We start from the raw sequence: 25,863 nt of genomic DNA, 5'->3' as shown, positions 1-25,863 counted from the left end.
TGTGGACATATACACACTTTATCTCCTATCTTCATGCGATCAAAAGCGCTGGCTTCAAATCACTTTACTAATGAAAAGAGAGATTAACTTTGACAAGGCTGCATGGCACAGATTGTGTGCTGTGAGACGGCTGTGAGACGGTGAAGGAAAACAAAGAGCCATGATTTGAACTCACAGTTTTTTAAGGCTTAGTATTGTGTTCATTGACCATTTGGGTCCAACTACTCTCCCAAAGAAGACAGAGAACCTTGACCGCCAACGCTGGTGAGTAGGGGTACATCCACTTAATCGCAGGGCAAACAATAAGAGTGAGAGACTCTAGTTTTTATCCTTAGCTAGGCACAACCTGAGTTGTTAATAAAAAGCAAAAAAACAAAAACAAAAACAAAAAAAAAATGGAAACACAACAGAAAACAGAAAGTCTACTGAGGGCATTGAGGGGAATGGAAAAAAGACCAACATATAAGGTGGTGGTGATGTTTTCCAGATATGACAGTACATTAGAACTCAAAATAACCAAGCCATATCTCAGATTTCTAAACTGTGGAGGCAAATACTGGAATGAAAGGTACTAGAAATATAAATACTCATTTTTTAAGATCTTAGAAAATAACTGCCTTCAGAATACTAAATTAACAAGGACATATTATATTACAATTTGGGTTTTTTGGGGTTTTTTTTTTTTGCTTAAGATTTAGGCATTGGCCCTCAGAGCCAAAATACCTGAAACTCCTATTAACTCTTCAATGTTTATATAAGCTACATATGCTAAATTGCAGGAAACACACACACACACACACACACACACACACACACACCTGTAAAATGTGGTAGTAAATGAATGTGTGTTAATTTTTAAAAATTATAACTGCATGAATGATGAATAACAATTTAAAAAGGCCTTTTTATTTGCTACAGATATAATTCCTCTCTGTAGCATAAAGAGAATTAGGCAATCCATCATGTGGGTGTTAGAAACCAACCAGAGGAGCAAGGCATCCCTACAGACACTTCAAATATGCATTCCAGAGAAACAGATACAGTCTATAATCTCTGCTGAGCAAGAATAATTATCTCCCAACTCTTAATTGATAACCACTGCTAGCACCAAAACGAGACAAAATAAGTGGGGAAAAAAGCTTTTTCAAAAGTCTTCCCCCTCCTCCTTGTTTGCCCGCTACCTTTAATTCTGGTGTACTGCAAAGGTATGTAAAATACACTTGACTCTTTATCGCGATACTTAACAGGGTTATTTCTTCCAGCACGCAGTGACTCAACCTGCTTTTAAATTGACATGAATGAATTGCTTGGCTCACAAGTGAGTAGATTTTTATAGGGGACAAATTTGAAAACAGGTTTCAGCTGCTCCCCAGAGCTACAAAGGATTTACCTTCTTATTGAAAAAAAACCTCCCTTGGACTTTTGGGGGTCTATGCTCTCCTTTTGACCTCTATACTAACTTATTTATGATGTAACTGTAATTGTTCATTCATTCACGCATTTATTTGTTCATTCATTATCTACTAGATGTGTTTTTTGTCCCAGGAACTATGCTGGGTACATGATGATATACCTCACTTTCTTTGCATTACACCAAACCTGGAGATGAAACTTGTAAAGACTCATAACTAATAACGCAATCCCCCTGTTAGGGATGCGACTTTGTTTCCTAATTCTTTAACATACTTACCTTTGTATTATAACTTGTTTGTGGAAATTATTTTCTAGCAATATGTCCTCATTTTTGTTTTATTAAATTCTGATGTTTGTTGGTTTATTATTATCATTGTTTTTAGTGTTGCTTCCCTGCTACCTAGGCTCACATGTGCTAACAGGCAGAATTTTTGATAACTATGTAATATTAAGATACAAACTGTAAATTTTCTCCTTTTCTTAAGACATTCTTACTTTATATGTAGAATTCTTCCACAGACAAGTCATGCTTCAGATAGCGTGAAATTGCGCTTTTGAAACTGAGTAGTTGGGGGTTTTTTCTTACTTTTAGAGAGTTTCTGAAACAAAAAGGTGCATTATTTCATCCATTTGATTCTAATGAGCGAAAGGCGCTATAATCCTGCATCCCGAATACTTCAAAGGCAGGAGGCATCAAAGCCATCATTTGTACTCTATAAACCAAAGTTCTTTCTGCAGGGATGTATGATTTTGCTAACATTTAGGATTAGAAATAAATACTAAATATATTCTTTATATGTTAGAATACAATATTGGCATGACACACATATATTTTCTAGCTCCATATTTCATTGTCAGATACACAATCAGATCTCCTTACTCTTTCCCATGAAATTTTTAAAAAGTTAAGTTCATTTTCAGATACACTGGGACAAATGTCTAAAAAGATGAAAAACAAATTAACTTCATATAAGAATATTATTTCAGACACTGTCAATGGAAATATCATGGAGTTTTTCTGAACCCAAATAAAATAAACTCAGTTACTGAAAACTTTTAAAACCTGGTAAACCCTTAAGTTATTGATGAGGCCATTACTGACGAGACAAATACATAGGTGATACATAATTCTGCAAGAGCGTAATCATATACTACCATAATACCTCATATCTACTCATCTGAACTACAAAATCAAAGATGTGTGCATTCACAAAGGAAGCAACAGATATACACAAAAGGTAAATGTAAACATTAATAATGCTCTTTAAGGTATTAAGACTTAGAAATTATTGCTTTCAAGATACTAAATGCTAATAATATAATACTCCCTTGAGAAGCAATGGATGAGCTAATATGCTTAATCATTACCTGCTTATTGCCTCACCCTTTCTACTTATTACTATGCTGTGAGAACCCGCAGAGTAACTTAATACTCAGCTTTCAGTGAGGCAGTCAGTGTGCAATAACAGAAAAAGTATTAGGCTCAAGACCAGGTGATCTATGTTTTACTCTTGGCTCTGTTACCCTTGGGAATTAAGTTAGACCCATTTGTAAAACAATGGGTCTGGACTGAATGGCCACTAAGGCCCTTCTGTCTCTGATGTGATGACTGTGGACATAATGAAAGGGTCTAACCAAAGCTTCTTAGCAGCGTCTCTGCCCTTCCTTATCGATGAAAATGTGGTATGTATCAGTTTCTTCTCTTTCCTCCTGTAATGCTGCTGCAAACCATCCAGTGAGAAAAGTTCCATTGCGTTGCATAATAAGCACCATGAAAAAATGCCCACAAATTGACAAAAATTATCAGTACTTCTACTGACTCTCCTATAGCCTGTGGGAGTTCCAGGCCTTTTAAAAGGCGCAAACTTATTCTACCCCATTAGGGTAAAGTAAAATAACTTCTTTCAGTGAATTCAGTGGACACATGTTGGGAGATGAGGGACCAGAAGAATCTTCATATGTAAAAATATGGGAAATAAATGACAGTGTAGAAAACATGAGTGAAGTAGTATGTAATGGAAAATCTTTTTAAAAAAAAATCTTTGCTCACATGGTTTCTGCTTTGAAATGCTATTTCCTGTCTTTTAATAATTTTGGTTTGAGACGTTGGAGCAAATAAACTGTGGGTCAACAAGTGCAGAGCCAACTTCAATGGCAATGTTTCTTTTTAGCTTTTTAATTAATTAATTAATTAAATTTAATTTACATTCAAGTTACTTAGCATATAGTGCTATAATGATTTCAGAAGTAGATTCCAGTGATTCATCCCTTATGTATAACACCCAGTGCTCATCCTAACAAGTGTTCTCCCTAATGCACCTTCCCATTTAGCCCTTCCCCCCTCCCACAACCCCTCCGGCAACCCTGTTTGTTCTCTATATTTAAGAGTCTCTTATGTTTTGTCCCCCTCCTTGTTTTTATATTATTTTTGCTTCCCTTCCCTTATGTTCATCTCTTTTGTATCTTAAATTCCACATATGAATGAAGTCATATGATATTTGTCTTTCTCTGACTGGCTAATTTTGTTCAGCGTAATACCCTCTAGTTCCATCCACGTAGTTGTAAATGGCAAGATTTCATTCTTTTTGATTGAATGGCAATATTTTTATATGTGTGTGTGGGGGGGTTGCCCCTACCCAGATGGAGAGGTTGAGTTTTTATTCTCCCAGAAACTTTCTGTTAAAATAAGAGAAATACCCAAAACACATTGGCTCATTTCTGACACCCTCATCAGCTGAAACAAAGTCACAGAGTTCTCCTTTTTTTTTTTTTTTACTAATTATGTTTTGATTCAGAGGTCTGCAGTTGTATACAATTTATCTTTTCTGCCCATGTTAATAATACAAAAGGCAATATTCTCAGCTTTGTTTTTGAATTTTTTCCTCCATAACAAGAAAACACACTAAAATTAAATAAAACTAAATATGTTTTAATACCCTGTCATTGTATCTATACAGAAAAGCCTTCATCCGTGGATATGACAGGTCAGATCACTTGGGTCTTGCCCACTGTATATGGCAAGCAGCTGAGAAGCACCCAAACACTGTGATCCATAAGGCCAGTGCCAACCAAACTACTTCGATCATGAAAAAGAATATATGGCAATCAGTTACAGAAAAACCTTGGCACCTCAAAAGCAACCTTGGCACCCACAGTCAAGAAAGTACAGACTGTTTCAGTGTCTTGAGTTCATGACCTACTACTCTTCGACAACGCAATACAAATGGTTACTGGCAAACTGAAAATCAGCACTAGCATGCACCATTTTGTTTCCTTCACATGATCCCAAAGGGAAAGGATGTAATATTTATTGAGTGCCTACAATATACCAAGGATGTGCTGCCTTTTAAATAGTAGATGGCCAATAAATATTTGCTATCTGGATACAATTGGAAGTACCTAGTTTCTCTCTTATCATTTTCTTTTAACCAGAATATCAAAAACAAAATCATAAAACTGATAACGAGGTGTTAAAATTGTGATTTTCTTTCTCATTTTACTAATGTATTAATGGATTGTTTATAGAGGCTGAAAAGATATTAATAACCATCATAGATAAAGCTATTATTTAGTCATGCTAAAACTGCTTGACTTTTCTAGAAATCTAATGATTTACAATAATAACTGCTCTTCATAGATAGTAATTAATGGCTTTTTTCTATTTAATAAAGATTACCAGAGTCACGAGGATTTTAGCAATTTTAGAACGAGGGGGTGCCTTTACTTTAGTGACTCCATTGTCTTCACTAATAATGAAAAAAGAAAACATGCGACAGAAAAGAAATACACCAGAATGTGTATACTGATTACCTCTGAGTTGTGGCATTAAGGGTGATTTTTATTTTCTTTTTAATCTTTTCCTTATTTCCAAAATTCTCTACCATAAACAAGTATTACTTGAATGGTCATAAAAGTTATTTTTAAAAGATAATATAGAAGAGCACCATGGGGAAAAGGAAAACAAAACAGAAGGCGGCTGTGAATCTCCTCTTTTCCAGAATGCAGCTGTTTGCTTCACACCCTCCCAGCTAAGCTTTCTAGGCATAGGTGGGTGAAGGAATGGGAAATAGAATCGGACAACTGCTAACCCTCTACCCCCACGTACTGAAAAAGGACAGAGGCTAAGCCAATTTAGCTCTGTTCATCTCTTCTTTATATATCACTTGAAGAAACAGCATCTAGATCTTTAAGAGAATCACAGACGTGCCATGGAGAGAAAATTTGGAAAGAATGAACGTCTGCTTCTCTTGTCAGAGTTTGAAATCTGCTCTAAATCTAACTTCTGAAGGTGGATCCAAGAATTTTTTGTTCCAGTTTTAAGACTAAATGTAAAAGTGGAACTGGTTCCTTTTTACAAATAGAAGTAGGAGAACAGAAATAGACTGTGAGGGTGTGACTATGGTTCTTCTTACAGAATTTCAATATCATAGGCATATTAAGTAAATGCATGGAGACTTTTTAACACACCCACTATTACTGAACATTACACATGCACCCAGATGAGCTAAATCTCTTCAGGAACTGAGGAGCATGGCGCTTCATATACTTTTCAAAGTCATATTTTCCCAATATTTTCCCGATGCTGAAGTTCAGAGAGTTTAAATGAGCTCCCATGCAAAACTAAGCAATCAAAATGACACTATTTCTATAGGTACTTTTCCTACCTGCAGGAAAAAATCATGATAGTTATTTATAAAATATCATTAGTGGCACCATGAAAAAGAACGTGATGTACGATGTCACTGGGACACATCCTCTGCTCTAGAAACTCTGGTTTCTCAGGTACAATGCTATAGATGCTGTAATAAGCCTACTGCAATTGATGACTTATTTTAGATCTTTGAAATCATATGAGGGCTTGGGAATGGGGGAGGAATAATGAGAAAGTGATTACCAAGTTTATGATAATAAAGAGCATGTTATAACACAACGTAACAGAAAAGACTGGGCCTGAGATCGGGCACTTGGGTCTTGGTCCCAGCTCTGTCTCTGGCTACCTGGATAACTATAAAATGTCACCTGTCTTCAAGGCCTGGGTGTTCTCATCTGCAAGATGAGGGTGGTTCTAGATGGCCATTGAGACTCCTTCTAATTTTAAAATTCTAATTTCTCTCTTTCTGATAACTGACTAAAACAAAGTCCAGATCTTTCATATTCTCTTTGAAGAATTAAAGTTTGGTGAGGATTTTGGAGGAACCTGGGTGGCTCAGTTGGTTAAGCGTCTGACTTTTGATTTTGACTCAGGTCATGATCTCACAGTTTGTGAGATCGAGCCCCGCATCAGGCTCTGTGCTATCAGCACAGAGCCTGCTTGGGATTCTCTCTCTTTCTTTCTCTCTCTCTTTCTCTCTGCCCCTGCCCAACTCACACATGCTCTTTCTCTCTCCCTCAAAATAAATACATAAACTTAAAAATATATATAGTTCTGTGAAGATTTTCCACTTCTTCCCAATCAAAAATGTGTTTAAGCAGAGCATAGAAGACAGCAATTTCCCTCTGGAGGATTCTAATTCTGAGGAATGACTAGAGTCTCATGTTAGCCAAAAAGATTTTACCTATTAGAAAACTGGCAGAGTGGAGACAAACTGTACAATGATTAATATATGTGCTTATGGAAAAGGAAGGAGGTTTATAGGAAAGAAAGGAAACTGCAAGGAAGGAAATTGGTATATTTACTTCTTTCTAATCTCAGTTCTAAACTAGGGGAAATTCAAACGCTTCACTACGTCACTCTAGAATCCTTAATGCTTCAGTAACATGAATTATATGTTTGAATGGCAAAAGAGATACTCTGGAGTGTCTCCTTTCAAATCGTTTCACTTGTTATATTGGCACCACCGGAAGAGTGCCAACAAATTCAGCATGTAATGAATTGAAACTGAAATCGCACAAACCCTTGGGTCCTTCATCCTTGGGGGGGTGAAGGTTCCTAACTGGATCCCGGATACTGCAGTCTGTCCCTGCCCAGGTGAAATCGCAGATGCAGGTGGCTTCATTACTACACACCTGTGAGGAACAAAAAACAGAAATGGGACATTTTCATGGTGCTTTCTTAAACATTTTTTTTTAATGTTTATTTATTTTTGAGAGGGAGAGACAGACCGTGAGCGGGGGAGGGGCAGAGAGAGAGGGAGACACAGAATCGGAAGCAGGCTCCAGGCTCTGAGCCATCAGCCCAGAGCCCGACGCGGGGCTCGAACTCACGGACCGCGAGATTGTGACCTGAGCTGAAGTCGGACGCTTAACCAACTGAGCCACCCAAGTGCCCCTCATTCTGCTTTTTTGACTAATGGTGATGAATGTAAAAGAGACGTGGGGCAGGGCGGAAGCCTTTAAAAACCACTTTGAATTTTTTAAGTCTCCCATGGTTGAAAAGGGGAGACAACATATACGTAAAATTGCTGAGTGGTGTTTTCTTGTTAATTATAGAAAAATACCCATTAAAAGAAGAAAAAATGTTTTTTAAGATTTTACTTTTAAGTAATCTCTACACCCAACGTGGGGCTCAAACTCACAACCCTGAGATCAAGAGTCACATATTCTACCAATTGAACCAGCCAGGTGCCTCCAAATGGAAGAAAATTTTAAATTAAATGTTAATTGTTTATGTTGATATTATTTACACAAATGTCTGACAATGTCGTTTTTTCAGAAGTAGTTGTTTCTAGGAACATACTTCAGAAACATATGCTTAATTCAAGAAATTAACAGATACAGGGCTCCAGTGGCAGGGCCAGAGATTAAACACCAGATTAAATAAATCACCAATGCATTGTTTTACCTCACCATGTCCAAATGAGCACAACACCCACCTCCCCTGCCTGCCCTTGGTATCACCCTTCTCTCAGCCAGGCTGAAGACCCTCCTAGAATGATTGTTGTCTCCTTTCGCTTGTCCTGGGGACCAAGCAGCATGCTGGAATGGACTTGTAATTTAGATGAAATAAACAACCATGCAAACTAGAGATAGAGGTGTTTAAATTCTTATCTGCCTGTGAAATACATTCAGAGACAGATCATTAGAGATGATAAACTGAATATCAGCCTATTGGTATAAGAAGCTTTTTAATCTGAAGTGTTATAATAGCATGATTGCGATTAACAAGGTTGAATCTGACCTTTTATTTAACAGGATGAAAAAGTGACAAGAAAAGTACAGAATTAAGAAGGGCCTTTCTAGACATTAAGTTTTATGATGTTTTCAGAGAGGTAACTGAAATAACTGAAATGTCTGTCCAGTGCTTTTATTTTAACAGTGATTATTGAACATTCACTATGTGCTAGGTACCTATGCCGAGTGCTTTATGCATAGCATCTAATTTAATCCCCATACTACCCATCACCCTGGTGGCTAAGAGAAGGTAAGTGCCTTACCCAAAGTCACCAGGAGACCAAGGGGCACAGTCAGGACTCAAACCCATGGTTCTTTCTAGCCTCCAAAACCATGCTCTAAATCACTAAACTATACTGGTGAGCCTAGGATTCAACCAAACCCAAAACCCTGAATAGTCATTAGGCATTTCCTTCTAAGGCCTCTCTACCTTGTTGTATTCCACGTCCTCTGCTAGCTAGCTATATTTTGATTATTTTTGCCTTCCTTCCAGCATTTTCCTTTCATGTTATCACTCTCAATTTCTTCATGTCTATTTTTTTTCCATTTCTAAAGTCTGTATAAATTTTGAAACGTCTTTCTTTTACTAAGCTAATTTAAATAATTATTAAATTCGGGGCGCCTGGGTGGCGCAGTCGGTTGAGCGTCCGACTTCAGCCAGGTCACGATCTCGCGGTCCGGGAGTTCGAGCCCCGCGTCAGGCTCTGGGCTGACGGCTCAGAGCCGGGAGCCTGTTTCCGATTCTGTGTCTCCCTCTCTCTCTCTGCCCCTCCCCCGTTCATGCTCTGTCTCTCTCTGTCCCAAAAATAAATAAACGTTGAAAAAAAAATTTTTTTTAATAATTATTAAATTCTGTGTCGAGGTATTAAGTCTCAGTTTGCCAGGCAGTGTCTGCCCACCTTGTTCACAGAATTACAAACACATACAAGTGTGAGTGGAGAAAGCATTTTCTCTTCAGCTGGCAATGGGCGGAGCAGAACTATACAATTTTAAACACGTGAATTATATCAGTGATTCAACATCTAGTCTATGTGATCTTGTACACACAGATACTCAGTACACATGCTGAGTAGCCGAAAGGGAATACTGAGAGGACTAACGTTATCTTGAATGGCACAAAGTAGTTCACGTGGGGTCTACGGTTCTTTTAGGAACCCTACCAATTTCTTCCACCTCTTTAGCTGGCAAGGTATAGACAACGTGGGAAACACAAGTAGCCAGTGATAAAACAAACAACACAAATAAAACCATATCGGTACCTATGGGTATCATCCTTAGCAGGTGAGGATAGTCTGGAAATTATCATAGTGCATAGACACTGGCAGCAGACGCAAAAGGAGAATGGCTGAAATGCAAGTCTGACAACTGTGAACTTTGAGGATGCCAGAGAATAAAGGTTTAAACTGGAACACGGATGCCTACTTACCCCATGGCCTGAACAGACTTTACCCTTGGAATCAAGTGGGCAGCTACTCATATTTAGGGCCTGAATCAGTAGGCACTTCCGATCTAAACACATCATGGATGGACCACATGGCGTTCCATCTTCTACATAGCCCACATCTGTATCATCATCTAAAATCACATGAGCACCACTAAAAAGGAGAAAGATATTCATGCAACCATTAGCACCATAGTTAGAAACAGAAAGCCAACATGAAAGAGGCTTGCTCTTCATGAAATTAAAGAGGCTGTCAGTGGACATAGATGGCTCCTAGCATTTCTCTACCTCTCCCTGCCTTTCCCTCTTTTCCACCTCCTTTCAATAAAAGAACATGAGGACAGGAAATACATTTCATTGCCATTATCGCACTGCATGTCATTGGGGAAAAAATGTCATCGGCACAAAGTATATACTAAATCTTCACTTGCTGTCAAGACCAGCATTAAGACTAAGGGTGAGTTGCCTAAGAACAAAAGAAGCCAGCTTTTACATAATATACTAGTTAAGAATATATAATTTAATTAGGCTGTCGTATCTAAAGATGTGTGAAAACTTACACGTTCAAAGAATGTGCGTCTAAGTAATTAGATTACAAATTTATTCCAGGAAGGATCTTATTGTCTAGGACCTGGTTAGAATTGTTTTCAGAGCAGTTTAAAGGAAACAAAAACCGGCAATCATTCGAGCAAGAGAACAGTTTTCAATTTGCTCACCCAACCACTTTACTAAATCTTCTTCAAAAGTTGTTCTTTTTTTTTTGGATGTTTCCAAAGCTTACATTCACTCATGGAAGATGAAGGTTAGCTACTCTAAGGACACTACAGATAAAAGTCTGCAGGCACTAAAAGCGGTTCTGTAGGGGAATCCCAGACGTGTTTGGGGCCACAACAGTACCATGTGCACGTGATTTAAAAAATAAGCCTCATACTTCCTGTGCCCTGTACTCACAGATAATTGGATATCAAATGTATGCCTACAACTATAAATAACATCTTAATAAATATGCTCTATATGTTGAGTATTAAACCATCTTCTAAAGCAGAAATATGCTGCGTGAAGTATAAAGTCTATTTTTTATGATAAAAAAATAAAACACACATAGTGTTCAAATACTGAGCTATTACAATGCTCAAAGCTTTAACCATAGGTCAAAATGGACACTGTAAGTCTACTCAACAGTTATAATTACAAAGAAGACCCTACTACTAATAAGTGGTCCCATTTTTGAGCAAATGTAATTTGCAAATCAATATACAACCTTGTTTTTTAACTCTAAACATGAAAGGTGATCATAAAATTAAAGTCAACAGTCCTCTTGTGAGAAACAGAAAAAATTCATTTGATTTTTCTGAATTTGTAATTCTCGTGATTCATTAGATTTTCAAACATTTAACATATTACCTGCAGTCAATCACTCGGCCTTGATGGTAGAAGGAAGTTGGGATGATCTCACCCTGAAGTTGACCAATGCGTGGAGCTCGAGTAAGATTGGTACAGAGTAAAAATCCACAGAACACATCACTGAGCATGTCAAATAAAAACAAAAACAGAACAGGATAGGATGAATCAAGCTCAAAATAATCAAAACTATCCAGTCCACATCTATTCAAAAATTGAAAATATTTTCTTTCCTTCTAAATAAAGACGTGTTCAAATACTGCTGGTTGGCTATGACCCACGCCTTCCTTGCTCACAGGATCACAGTTTTGTTTGGGTAGCGACATGCCCAACCTCAAGAGATGGATCATGACCGGTGTCTGAGCTAGTCTGGCACCCCCATCCCCTACGGCCACTTTCCCTCTGTCCTGCCCTAATAGGGCTAAAAGTGGCCCCTGGGTGTGGTGACTGGAAGAGGAGCCAGATAGGAAGTTGCTGGGGAGAATGCTGCTTTCTGGATAAGAGGTCAGAGCCCAACAGGGAGAAGACCTTTTGTTCCTACTCTCACACTGCCTGTCTTTGAATGTGCAGCCTTTGTATCCAACCTTGCCATCGTGAGTTCACAAGCAGAAGGACAGACACTCCAACATGCTATGGGGTCAAAATCATCTGGGTCCTTAGAGACACTGTTAAATGACACACACACACACCCCGCCCCCGCCCCTGCCCCTGCCCCCATGAGAGCAGCTACCTCCAGCTTATTTGTTAAGTAAACAATGAACTCTCCCCTAAAAAAGGGCGGGGAATTGAAATGACACATCAAAACAAAGGAAATCCATGTCCGATAAATGTACTACAAATGTACTACAAAAATGTACTAAATTCCATTTGCAATCAGGGAAATGCAAATTCAAACCAAAATTAAATGGCAGTTTATGCCACCAGAAAGGATAAAAGTAAAACGTCTTTTAATACCAAGTGTTGGTCAGTATGTGATTCCACAAAAGTCTCATGTGCATACTACTGACGGTGGGGTTTACTAGTATAGCCATTTTAGAAAGCTGTGACATCATCTGGGTGGCACTGAAAAGACACATACCCTCCAACCTAGCCATTTTTCTTTTGGGTATCGGCCTTAGAAAAACATGTACAAGTGTGCGCTAAGTTACACGTATAAGAATACCCAGAGCAGTATGGTTCCTAACAGCCAAAACATGGAAACTACCTAAATTAACACAGAGCGGAGAAATACATCATGGGATGGGAATATGAATACGAATGAAAATAAAACAAATGAACAATACGTATGAACAACACCACACACCACGGAAGATGCTTAAAATGCTGACCTTGAGAGGCAAAATAGAAAATAATGCATGAAGCATGATTCCTTTTATACCAAAACCTTAGGCAAAATATATTGTTTAGGGATGAAAACTTAGGCAGCCAAACTGTAAAAGCCAAGAAAGTAATTGCCATAAAAGGATGGCAGTACCTGCGGGAGAGAGACAAGGGCACCTTGCAGGGAAGGATACGTTTTCTGCAATGCTGCAAGTTCTATTCCTTGATCCAGGTAGGAATGACATGGAGATTCATGTAATAATCATTTGGCAAACTAAATATTTGTGCGTTATTCACTTTTCTGCTTACATGCTATATATCCCGATTTTTAAACATTTCAGAAAACAGGCATTAATTTTCTTTACCCCCTTGGGGGTTGGATGTTCTATTACTAGATGTTCAAAAGCTATCTTTTACAATGATCCAATCCAATGCCTCCCAAACTTTTTGAAGTGACACAGACACAGAGAAATGATAGGTTTGTCCAGGACATTAAGCTAATGAAATCCAGGTGTCCAACCACATACATTTTTACTACTTTAGGCCCCACTCCCTCCTACTGTCTGTCACCTTCGAAAGAGAAGCAATATTTTGGAATGTCTGTGCCTCACCTGTGAGACATTAGTTGAGAAGTTACAGTCTATTATTTTGGTTTAATTTTAAAGAAATTTTGGTCAAAGATTTGTTGTCTCCTAAGGCCTCATCCACCATCAAAGACTACATGGAATAGCAAAGTTTCATAAAGTACCACAGAGAGATCATTAACTAGAAAAATAAAACTCCTTGCTTTGCTTCAGAACTGGGAGAATCCTTATGGATACGGAAGGATAATGAAGGAAATTTGGCCCATAACTTAATGGTCCCATAGATCATGTCACTGAGTTAACTTTAATAAACTATACAATCACAGTTTTCACTTTCCGAAACTAATCCAGGGAAAACTATTACCAGTGTCCTCTAAAAATATGTCATTTCCTGAGTAAAGATGCCTCCAATATGCACTAACTAGAGGCTTTTTAGAAGTGGGGGGAAAATCTGATATAGACGTTAGATGCTTAATTAAATCAAATGGTATTGCACTCACGGAATGATCCAAAATATGCACCACTTCACTTCGAGTTGTCCCCGAAATATAGACAATCCACATATTGTGCTTGTACAACTTTGTGTATACTAGTACATTCATAGGCCATACCTTCCAGCAAAAGTAGCAAATTAAGACCCAATATTATGTCTTAACACTTGGCAAAGTGTCTTTTCAGACAAGCATCAGGTAAAAGACAACATGGGAGAAATGTTTTACAGAAATGTTGTGAGTCTGTGCCACGGCAACTGCTTAGTCCACAGCCATTTGCTTCTAGATAGACTAATGTGTTCTTAAAGTACATACTCTTAACATTTTCAATAGTTGACTGTTTATTAAAAATCAGTAACACTTATTTTGTGCCCAAGTCACATTTGAGCCAGGCCTTCCAAGTCACTCATTGTGCCCCTGAAGCTGACCACTCACTGTTTGCTGCACTGGATCCATCGGTCTCCATCCTTCCCACAGTTTCCCTTCTCTGTGCCTTCTGTGTTCAGCTTTTCGTAACAGAACTTGTCAGACCCTGAAGCCTCTTTTGGAGACGAGCAAGAGAAGAGAATTTGTGTTAGTCATTTTGTTATTCACAACCAGCAGTGTGCAGGTAAATGCTTAACAACTGGTTGTCCACAAAAAGAAAAAAAAAATTCTGACTCATAGCATTTGCCAATTTTCATGCCAATTTCCATGGTGTAAATACCACTGTGCAAATTTCCACGGTCTAATTAACACATGGCTAATTTTCAACCGTCAATGTGATGGCAACAGGCTTCTGAAATTCCTGAAAATTTAACACTTGGCTCTTGCAAGCTACTACAAGACAGTGCTAACACATCCCTGTTTTTAACTTGAAAAACAAACTGATTGCCAAATTCTTGTTTGGTGGGTTTCAGGGAGGGAGGTAGAAATGGCCATCAGCAGGCATTAGGGAAAGTGGCATACAGAAAACTAATAAAGAATCTTAGGCCTGGGGTGCCTGGGTGGCTCAGCTGGTTAAGCATCTGACTTTGGCTCAGGTCATGATCTCACGTGTTGTGGGTTTGAGCCCTGCATTGGGCTCCGTGCTGACAGCTCAGAGCCTAGAGCCTGCTTCGGATCCTGTGTCTCCCTTGCTCTCTGCCCCTCCCCCACTCACACTATGTCTCTCTCTTTCTCAAAAATAAATAAACATTAAAAAAATTAAAAAAAAAAAGAACCTTAGGTCTGTTTTATATTAATATTAAACTATATTATATATAAAGTCTTAGGCAGTTAAGATTTTGTATCGACACTTGGGTTTTGACTTATAAACCTTTTAAAAGACAAATATGCCTCTATCATCTTTCCTCTGTCAAAACTGAAGCACTGAAAGTAAACCTTTCAGTTAAACGATATTTGCCGAACACTGAAATCACTCCTGCAGGGGCTCTATTGTCCCTTCATGTGCTTTCTTTCCTTTGGGGGTGACCCAGCCTCCACCACAAGACAGACCCTTTTCTCTCTGTTGTGGTCTGGCCCCCAAAGGCTGAAGTTGAAGTTCGCTGGAAAGGCAGTGTAAATGTCAGGAAGAGAAGGGGTGCATTAACACTTAGGGAATGTACTGAGAGTCATGACTATGTTTCCAATCTCTATGTGTCTGCCCCTCAGGAAGGACCTGCATTTCTTCCCTTCCAAGTGAGATAATAGAATTACAGAATTTTAAAAAGTCTGGTACTTTTCTGGGGTAAAAGAACAGAAGGCTAACTTGAGGGGTAAAAGTTAAACCCAAGGTACACAGTGAATCACGCAAGTGTCTCGACAATGAATGTGACCATCCCACTGAACCCAATCTTTGCAAGTGGAAGTGACATCCCTTCTCTGACAGCCAGATCACTGAGTGACATGACTTGGTTCTGATAACAAGTCCTCAGCTTGAACAGTTGTTTTCTGTGGTTTTGTGATCACACTCACAGTCCTCTTTACTCTCATCCTTTCCTAGAGTATTTTTGAAAATGTCACTCCGGGAGCATCTAGGAGGCTCAGTTGGTTAAACATCCTACTCTTGACTTTGGCTCAGGTCATGATCTCATGGTTTCTGAGATCAAGTCCTGCATCCAGCTCTGCACCGATAGCATGGAATCTGCTTGGAATTGTCTATCTCTCTCTGTCCCTCATCTGCTCATGCTCTCTCTCTCTCAATAAATAAATAATCATTTAAAAATAAAATAAAATAAAACAAAACAAAAGAAAACACCAAGCTGTACATGTCTTTCAGCAAGACTGGAAGTGCAGGATAGTATGTAGAGAAACCTATGTGCAGCCACCAAGCAGGAAAACATGACTTACTCGTCCCCCAGATGTGCTGACATTGGTTGTCTCGGGTCTTGCACTCCCCGTTGTAGCAGCGGCCCTGAGGACAGCGACACACATTAGGAGGCCCACACAGTCGGCTCCGTTTCCCCCAGACTTGTACTGCAAGATCTCCTTTTGTTGTTTTAGATAAGTTGATTTTTTTTCACTCCATACCCCAATATTTTCAGTGAAAATAAAAATCACAAACATCTTAAGGGAAGTACAACAGACAGTTAAATTCTAAAACCCAGAACAGACCTCAGGGTATAGCTCTTGAAGTCAAAACTTAATCATCTACAATTTTACATTTTATGGAAAACAAAAGTTGGTACGCTTCTTGGGTGATTCCAGAATGACCTTTAGCTTCTTTTGGGTGTGAATGTTACATTACAACATGGCTTTCAGGAAAGAAAAAAATCCTAATTATAACAGATTACAGCACACTATAACAGTCAGACTTTCCCATAATAAGCTGGCGTTATTGAAAGAGGGTCACAACTCAATAAATTAAATTCGTAATTCCTTAGTCGTTACATTTTTTCCCTTGCCCTCAATCAGACAATTTGTCACCAGGGTTAAATATAATACTATATTTAGTATTTGATATGCTATGAAGCAATGCTGAATTAGAAGACCACTGCAATAATTTATTGTTCTTTGAGTTGCAATTTCCCTTCAAAGTTACATTTATCAAAAAGAAAAAAAGAACTCACAAACTAATCCTTTTAAAATTACATTTAAAGTTTATCACCCAGCATACCTGATTCTGATTGCATGCATATCCGTCTTGCTTATGAAGATTTGGTGGGCACTGAAAAATATAATGTGTTTAGTTAATGTTCAACATAAGTACCTTCAGATTCTGTGTACAATATACAAAAATGCAAAACAAAAACCAACCATGGTGAATATATAATTGGGAATTTTAGAAAAACATGAGTAATCTTAAGTAGGTTATCCAAACTAATTCTTGGTAAAATTATTCTTGGTAATTATTCTCGGTAAAATTCTTGGTATTATTGGTAAAAATAACAATTAAATTAATCCATGCAATGGGTATTTTATACCATTACATTCACTTGCCTACAGTTAAAAGTAGAAGGGATTGAAACAGACAACCAAGGGAATGAATCACCTTGATACGTAGGAGTGGACACATTGGGGAACTAATTCACAAGACCTTTCTCAGCCCTGTGAAATGTCAGATCTGCATTCGACACCCCTGATGCTCACCCATAGGCCACATCACTGAGAAAGAAGAAATACTCTTTCAACTCAATGTCAGTGTTGCATCCCCGAACATCTCCAACCTCTCAAACTACAGGCCTGTCACTAGAACAATCGTGGCAGGATGGTTCTTTCTTTCCCTGGGTCTATTTATCAAACCATTGTTTAAAAAGTACACTTCACTTTCCCAAAAAGTTACCCTGAATAATTTAAAAATTTTACTATCTATGCATTTTATTTGCCACATTTGAGAGACCTGAAGACAGTTCAAGCCAAAGGCTCTTGTACCATGTTCAAAGCAAATGTGAAAAGAAAAAAAGCAATATGCATACAGGTAAAACAAGGGAATAAGAAACACAACAACAGGCACTGGGTCCTCCCCCAGTCTTCACCTTGTCAGTAAATGTCAGTTCCACTCTTCCAACGGGTCAGGCTCCAAACCTTGAAGTCGTCTTCTGTTTCTCTCTTTCTCTCACACCCTCCTTCCAGTCTGTCAACAAATCTGCCTACCTCTACCTTCAAACTATAATCACGATCTGACCACTTCTCTCCACCTCCACTGCTAACACTCGGCCCAATCCGCCATCACCCCTCACCTGAAGTGCGACACAGCCTCCGACTGGCTGCCCTGTTCCCACCCTACTCTGCCGTGACTGATGTGACTGCAAATCTGCCAGGCACGCATCCCCCCCACGGCCTCCACCCTGCTCTTCCTTCACACTTCCCCCCAGACTTCTGCTCTCAAAAACTATGGTTTGCTCTCAAAAACTATGACCCCTCCCATGTTGGCATTCTCCGCTCCCCATTTCCTGGTTTTTCCTTCTCCTTAGGATTTATCACCTTATGCTCACATATGTTACTCATTTGTCTATTGTCCCCCTCCCAGTGTGAGCTCCAGGCAGGCGGGGATTTTATGTTTGCTTCCCTGCTGCCTCCCAAGCACCTAGAACAAAGCCAGGCTCGATTATTATTGAGTAGGTGCTCAATGAGTATTGGCTAATGGAATAAATAAATGAATGACTTACGCAGATACAATTAAGTTACTCTGTTCTCCACATATCAAGCTGTTTATCAAGTTCAGTACAGAAAGGCAATAGAACCAATTTAGAATTTACAATTGCCAAGAAGCGCTAGCTTACTGAGGAACACTGAGATAAAATGCTTTGGTTTTTCCCCTTTCTAAAGAAAAACTGGCTTTCATATAAGCTTTCATTCACCACAGCTTTATGATCAATCTGATGGTGACTATTCAAAGGACATAATTATCAGCACTAAAACCTAGCATACTGGGCCCGTGGCACAAAAACAGAGATCTGGCCACAAAAAGTGGCCTCTTTCATCCATCCAAATCCACTCAAAACACAATCATTATCTTATTAATCAACTAACATTAATTATTCACTTACTCTGAGCCAAATACAATCACACTGAACAAAAATGCAAAAGAAACATGGCTACTCAAATAGGTATACCGGGGTCTAAAATTACTTTATCACATTTGACTTTTGTGAGGTCGCAATTAAAAAGAAATGTGTAGAATTCTTACCAATTAAAAGAAAAAAAGCCCTTATTATAAACTGTCACAGCTACATGCAAGATTTCTAATCAATTTATTTTCAGTTTAGGCTAGTAAAAGTGAGTTGCTTATTACTGAAATGTTTAACGTGGGAAATTACAGAATGTCTTACTTCTCTGGAGACACTTAAAACAAAAGAACCATTCATCTGTATACTTTGTTCTGCTGTGAGCAGAGCTCTGGATTCCATCTCTAAATGCCATTCTAGCCCCCAGTTTCATGCTGTGCAGGAAGGTTCACACGAGGCAGGCTTCAGCAGTGCAACAGCATTTAAATGTGCTTATTTTAAATCGTGTTATGCCACCCATTTAGATGCCATGTTTCATAGTGCTAACAAGAAACATTTCCCACATCTTTCAAAAATACCTTTATTATATCATCCGGTATTGTTTGCCAAGGATTTCTCTCAGTTGCACAAGTATTGTTTATTCTGTGATAAACCGTGAATTTAAAAACCAGCCCAAACGGATAAGCAAATGCTAACATCAAAAGTAAGCAAAATTTGAGATACAAGACAAAGTCATGATGTTGCCAATGACATTGATTCTCAGAGATGCAGAGATGCAGAGATTCTCAGCGATCCCATTTTCCTAATCATAATTAGTACCAATTAAATTCAAAGTTCACTGCCTGTTAGAAAGCAGAGTTCTGACGGATCTTAGCTTCCTCTATCCCAATTATCTATTTCAGGCACATTCTGGTCATATAAGGAAATGATTGCTAAAAGAACATGCTATTCCAATATGCCACTGAGATATTAATTGAATAGTACAGTATAATAGTATAATTTTCACCTTATACACATGAGGCAAAAAGAATGTTTTAAAAATTTAGGCTACAGAATATTAAGTAGAACATAGAGCCCTCATTAAAAAAGCCTTACTTCCAGTAAATTCTATGGCAATTCAGGAATTAAAGCCTGAAATGAAAAAAGCTGTACTTTGAAAAGAGCTGAACACACAGAACCAAAACCATATATGATGGGTATAAAAATAGTATTCTACAAAACTAAAAATACAACCCAGTGAAACAGTGTATCGGGATTGTCACCAAACATAAAACTTGGCACGAAACACAGAACCCACAGTTCTTACGCTCTTTCACTATATCATAGGAAAATTGCAAGGAAACCTATTTACATATCTAAAGAGAAGAAACAGAGATGCACAAAGTCAGTACAAAATAGCTTGAAGATATTTCACTGTATCACATCCTTAAAAGGGTCCCTCTGAATGGACTCTCAGATAATATACATTGAGAATCTTCAAAAAGCCTAGTTAAAAACCTTTGCCTCCTTCTCCTCTTTACCCCTCTCCCCCTCCCCAAGGGAACTCAGTGTAATTCTAGCTACTCTGTTCCAATACTTGCTTCCCTCCCCCCACTCCCCCACCTGCTCCAGGCAAGTAGACTGCCTGACTGATTGACAAAGCGAGGAAGAACTACCGGGCAGTTTGGCTCAGTTCTGCCTTCTTCTTTTGCCTCCTCACACAAAGTATACTCTCCCCACTGTTCCACCGAGACATACAAGGCAAGGACCCACCTTTGCAGGGAGAAGTCGCTCCAGACCCACCCCTGTCAACAACCTGTTGCTACAGCCTGAATATGGGATCTAGAAAGAGGCTCATTTAGCTCTCAATGCAATAGAAAAAAGGGTATTTTGACCTCCAACTGTACTCTACTTATTGGGAGCCTCTTGGAAACCACAGTACCTGGCAATAGATAACTCCACGCCTGGGCAATTTATCCTAAGGAGCAAACCCTTAGGAACAAGAAACACTCTTAAGGATGCACGAAGATGTTCACCGTCATATTAATTACAATAACGAAAAACTGCCAACAGCCCAAATATCCACCACTGGATAACAAGTCACAAGTCAAATGATAAATCCACATGACAGACTCTCATGTAATGGTAAAAAGGACATTTATAAAAACTGTGTAATAGCACAGGAAAATGTTTTTGAAGTCATGTCAGAGCAAAGATAAATGTAGAATGAAACCCAAAATTCTTATTACTCCCTTACTGCCCTGATTGCTGACGTCCTCTCGATTTTTTTCCCACTACTCTCCAGTAATCCCTGCCTTCATTCCATTTCTTGAGGAAGATAAGCTTCCTTACTCGCTGTTTTCTGACTAGCTCCATCTTATTTGTGTTTCTAGTTAAATGCCAACTCCTCCAGGAAGGTGCACCTGACCACCCCACCTAACGCTACCCACCCCACATCTCATATCATCTTATTTTACACTGAGCACTTCCCACCATAGATGTTTCTGTTCACTTATCTCTCCACCCAGCAAAACGTAAGTCCCGTGAGTACAAGGACTTGTCTGTCTGGTTCCCTACCACATCCCAACGTTTACAGAAGTGCTTGACATACACAGCAGGTGCTCGACAAATGTTCGTTGGAATGAAAAATAAAGCCTTAAAGTAACATAATATAAACTTTTAAAACATAAAAATTGTATACAGAAGGAATGCTGGTAGGCAACGTCAATTATAATGGTATAATAATTTTTAACGTGAAGAAGTCCACACCAAAGCATAGGGGCCATGGTGCCAGACAATGTAAGTGGGAGAGAGACAGAACTGAGAGAAGGGGGCCCCTGCTTGTGATCCCCCTTCAATCAGAGCAGTGCTACTCGTTCTGTGCCTTCTACAGTGGGCATCCCACCCATTTTTTCTTTTCTTTTTTTTTAATTTTTTTTCAACGTTTATTTATTATTGAGAGACAGAGACAGAGCATGAGCATGGGAGGGGCAGAGAGAGGAGGAGACACAGAATCTGAAGCAGGCTCCAGGCTCTGAGCTGTTAGCACAGAGCCCAACATGGGGCTGGAACTCACAAACCACAAGATCATGATCAGAGCCAAAGTCAGACACTTAACCGATTGAGCCACCCAGGCGCCCCCCAACCCATTTTTTTCTTACAAGAAAGGGCTTTGTGGTTTAAAGATGTTTGGAAACAGTACATTAATTCTTCATGAATGTGAACATACTATTTTAGATGTTGGGAGAGAAAGAAAGATTAATTCATTGGATAGAAACCACATAAAGGGAACTAATCATGAAGGGGAAATTTGGAAGAAAAAAGAGATTTAGGCCCAAGAAACACAACATACGTTCCTAAAATCAAGGCATGGTGGAGATCTAGTCATTACTAGAAAACAAAGTAAAACAAAACAAAAAACAAAGAAACTAAATCATATTCACACACGTAGTCCAAACTGAAAGCTTTCCAATGTGTAAGATACTTGCAAGTAAAATGTATTGTTCAAAAACTCAGCTTGTCATACCTGGCCGGAGTCTCCAGTACAATATTCAGTAATATCACACCCATTCACAGCATCCCGACATTCATACCCTCGTGGCTGAAACTGCAAATAAAAATTCAGTATTAGCAGCTAGTATTAAATTACTATTTCAAATAGTATTGTTTTATTCACCAACGATCATAACCATCACCAAACTCGTTTTATGAAATAGCAAGGCAGTTGCAGAATAGAGACAAGGTCCAGGTACCACTCTCTGTAGTAAATATGAATCATTAACCCAAGGCATTCAATTTTAGATTTCAAAACCCACGGTCTCAAGAGTATTACTTTTGGAAAACAAAGTGACGGCAATTATGTGAAGAAGATACAGTTGTGTGGTTGAGGACAAAAGAGCAAATCACTAAAATACAAACATTTAAGATCTCTGTGAATATTGATATACACACTCAGTCTACACTGATTATACCTATGAGCTTGGATGTTAATCTTGCTGTAACTAAATGTACACAATCAAATTTCGGTGAATTCATATGAACTCCTTTCAGTGACACCAATCACATTGAGGGGGTGGGTAAAAGATGAAAGGAAGAGACCACCGATGTCAAGCAATTTGTAATCTGGTGGGGAACATAAGACAATCAAGCTAGAATGCCCTAAAATGCCATCATACATAAGACCTCTTGGTAGTGAATAAAATTATAAAATCATGTAACTTTATGGTTCTAAGTAATATTAGAGGTTTGGTAAATGAGAAAAAGGAATGTTTAAAAAGTGACTTTTCAAAAGCTCACTGGAGGTCCTAAGATGGAAGTTAACTGTGTCCACACACACATAAGCTGCATATATACACATATGAACATTCCTTATCTAGCTTTCTTGCCTTTATAAGGGATTTCAAAAACCAAACATAAAAATGTAAGCACTAGGTTTTATGTTCATTGTCCAAAATAAATTAGGGTAAGTTTTAAAGAAAAAGGTTAAGTCCTATTATTATTATTATTATTATTATTATTATTATAGGAACTATTATTAAAAAGACCACAGGAACCGTCCCTTTTCTATTCAACCATTTAATGTGGCTTTCATGCGCATTCAGGGCAACTCTCAATGTTTATTTGGAAGGAGTATATGTATATTTTCTTAAGGAGGTATTGAAGGGTAGGATAGTTGACAGTGAATCATAGTAAAGGTAGATGTTTTGACCCCCAGGTTTTAGGTAGATTTATTGATTGTACAAAACTGTGAGGCACATATCAATCAACAGATTTGTAGCAAGTTCTAAAAATGCTGTATGTACACACTGAGATATTTAGCTAATATGTCCATGAAAAGGAAGACAAAATTGCCAGGTAACTCACAAGACATGAGGTATTGTTACAGCAGGGCCCGTCGCTGCAGTGAGCCCCATTGGAGAGAGAGCATTTCTTACAGCAAAATCCATAGCATTCCTAGAGGAAACACTTCACGTGAGTAAGCGAGGAAGCTTACGGGCTGGTCATTCAACCCTGTCTCCACCTGTGTACTCCACGTGGGGAGACTTATACAATAGCAAGCAAATACTTTAGGAAGTAATCACTTTAAACAATGATAAGAGTCCTTCCTGCCTTATTTTTCATCAAAGGGTGATCTTCCGTGAAAAGGCTTGTCTACCAACAAGTAAGCTCATCTCTTAGCAGGCACCTCACCGTTGGTTAGCTCTAATACATTCTTAAGACTCTATCTAGTTATTTTTTTAAGATTTTTTTTTAAGTAATCTCTACACCGAACATGGGGCTAACGTTCACTACCATGAGATCAAGGGTCGCCTGCCCCACCGACTGAGGCAGCCAGGTGCCCCCAGACTCTATCTAGTTTTATAAAGACAAAGATAACATACACCATGCTTCATGATTTGGTAAAATTTGAGTGGGATGAATATGAGCTATGGATTTTTAAGAGGGAGGAGATTTGATTAGAAGAACCCATTTGGTTTTTTTTGTTTTGTTTTTCTTTTTGTTTTTGTTTTCAAACGGGGCCATAAGGACATGATTAATTCTAACCTGTCTGAGCTGGGATTAAGCATTAATAGATGAGAAAGACCACTGAGAAGGCCAGTATAGGCTCCTCACTAATGCTATTCTTGTTTGCTCTGGGTAAGAACTGTGTTGAAGACAGAAAAGATCTCTTATACCTACCACATGTAAACCACAGTCACATTCTTCTCCAGCCTCCACATATCCATTTCCACATTCTGTGGGCTCAAATAGCTGAAAGAGATTAGGAAGAGAAAGGAAACACGTTTTAATTTATCACAGAAAGTCAACACACCAATTGGGCCGTATAATCAGCTATCATGTGATATTCTTCTGTGATTTGTTGTGATGGCACCTATAAATGATGTCTGTGTGGGAAACACTGTTCACTTATTAACAACACTTCTAAAAAACATAGTCCAAATGGGGTAATATTTCTTGGAGGATTCTCTGGAGATGGGCCCCAGAGATGACCTCTACCATGAGAATTACTTGTTAATGGAAATAAGCTGTCAAAAAGAATAGATCACTTATCATATTTGCTAATGGAGCTAAAATGCATTGCTAAGGCTCACAGATATCTAATTTCGTGACTTATCTCAAGTCGGCTGAGAAAACATAAAATTGTCAAAAAGATAAAAATGTTTCAGCCACAGCCAAATGTGATATACACAATCAAGGAAATTCAAATAAGCTTAGAAAAAGTGCTGCCCGTAATTCTCATTGAAAAGAAATCTGTACTGTCCAAAGCATATTACATAAATGTGCAGACATATGCATGGCTCTATAGAAATTCCTCAATCATTTCTGGAGCTACGGAAGAGTCAAATTTCTAGAATGACTCACACTGCTAGTGCTATGAACTTGCTTGCCAGATAAACTGTATTGCAACCAATGATAGAGGCAGTTGATTATTTACAAGAAACATTTCTATTTTCCTTCAGCTGGGGCCAGATCTCCCTGGGCACGTCCATCACACTTGGATGGAGACTGGAACAGCGCATCCCAATCCAAATGCTCAAAGCCATGAGCAAGAGAGGGCAAAAGAGACTCCTTCGCCAGCAGCAGTACCCGCCCCCAAAGAAGGGCTGCCTTCCACTGAGTCCACCTGACAAAGACCCAATTCTGCTTCCACTTGCAGGAAGGGAAAACTCTTATCAGAAACAAGAAAGGTTTCCAGGGTACTTGGGTGGAGTCAGACTCCCCTATGGGAAAGTCCACTGAGTGAAGTCAGCAGTCCTAATCTCCATGGGATTTTATCAGGAGGCAGGAGAAAACGGAAATGGAAAGCTCAGATTGGAACATGGCTAGCACTTTCTATCGGGCCCCGCAGGGAATCAACCACTAGACTTCATTCTTGGACCCTGCTTCCATCCTGTGACAGGCCACTATCACAAACTGAGTGGAAAACATGGCCAGTGGGAAGAGTCCCATAGCACAGAAACAGACACACAGACAATGCGAAAATAACATGGAAACCACGCATGCATACATTCACTCACTAAAAGCACTTAGAAAAAAAGAGTCAGTTCCTTCATGCATACATATAAATAGTTCTACCGGAATCCATGGGGGCTTGAAAAAAAAATCCTTCTAGGGCACCTGAGTGGCTCAGTTGGTTAAGCATTTATTCTTGGCTTTGGCTCAGGTCACGATCTCACAGTTCATGAGATGGAGCCGCACACGTAGAGCTCCACGCT

At 38.9% G+C, this 25,863-nt stretch overlaps 1 protein-coding gene across 7 annotated transcripts in view; it reads right to left on the bottom strand.

Annotated features, from left to right (window-relative positions):
• ADAM23 (ADAM metallopeptidase domain 23) overlaps nt 1–25,863 on the bottom strand; it is a 200,369-nt gene that overhangs the window by 42,833 nt on the left and 131,673 nt on the right. For all 7 annotated transcript variants that reach the window (XM_053215688.1, XM_053215687.1, XM_027052633.2 and 4 more), the window contains exons 16-24: nt 24,326–24,397; nt 23,510–23,599; nt 22,173–22,253; nt 16,837–16,887; nt 16,071–16,134; nt 14,196–14,301; nt 11,369–11,488; nt 9,950–10,118; nt 7,308–7,419 (exon numbers count right to left, since the gene is read on the bottom strand). In XM_053215688.1, coding sequence (XP_053071663.1) covers nt 7,308–7,419; nt 9,950–10,118; nt 11,369–11,488; nt 14,196–14,301; nt 16,071–16,134; nt 16,837–16,887; nt 22,173–22,253; nt 23,510–23,599; nt 24,326–24,397 — 865 coding nt within the window. The remainder of the gene's footprint in view (nt 1–7,307; nt 7,420–9,949; nt 10,119–11,368; nt 11,489–14,195; nt 14,302–16,070; nt 16,135–16,836; nt 16,888–22,172; nt 22,254–23,509; nt 23,600–24,325; nt 24,398–25,863) is intronic.

The sequence above is a fragment of the Acinonyx jubatus genome, chromosome C1, assembly GCF_027475565.1.
Source record: "Acinonyx jubatus isolate Ajub_Pintada_27869175 chromosome C1, VMU_Ajub_asm_v1.0, whole genome shotgun sequence".
NCBI lineage: Eukaryota > Metazoa > Chordata > Mammalia > Carnivora > Felidae > Acinonyx > Acinonyx jubatus.
The sequence above is the reverse complement of the archived record's forward strand: the minus strand, read 5'-3'. Positions and strand labels throughout refer to the sequence as shown.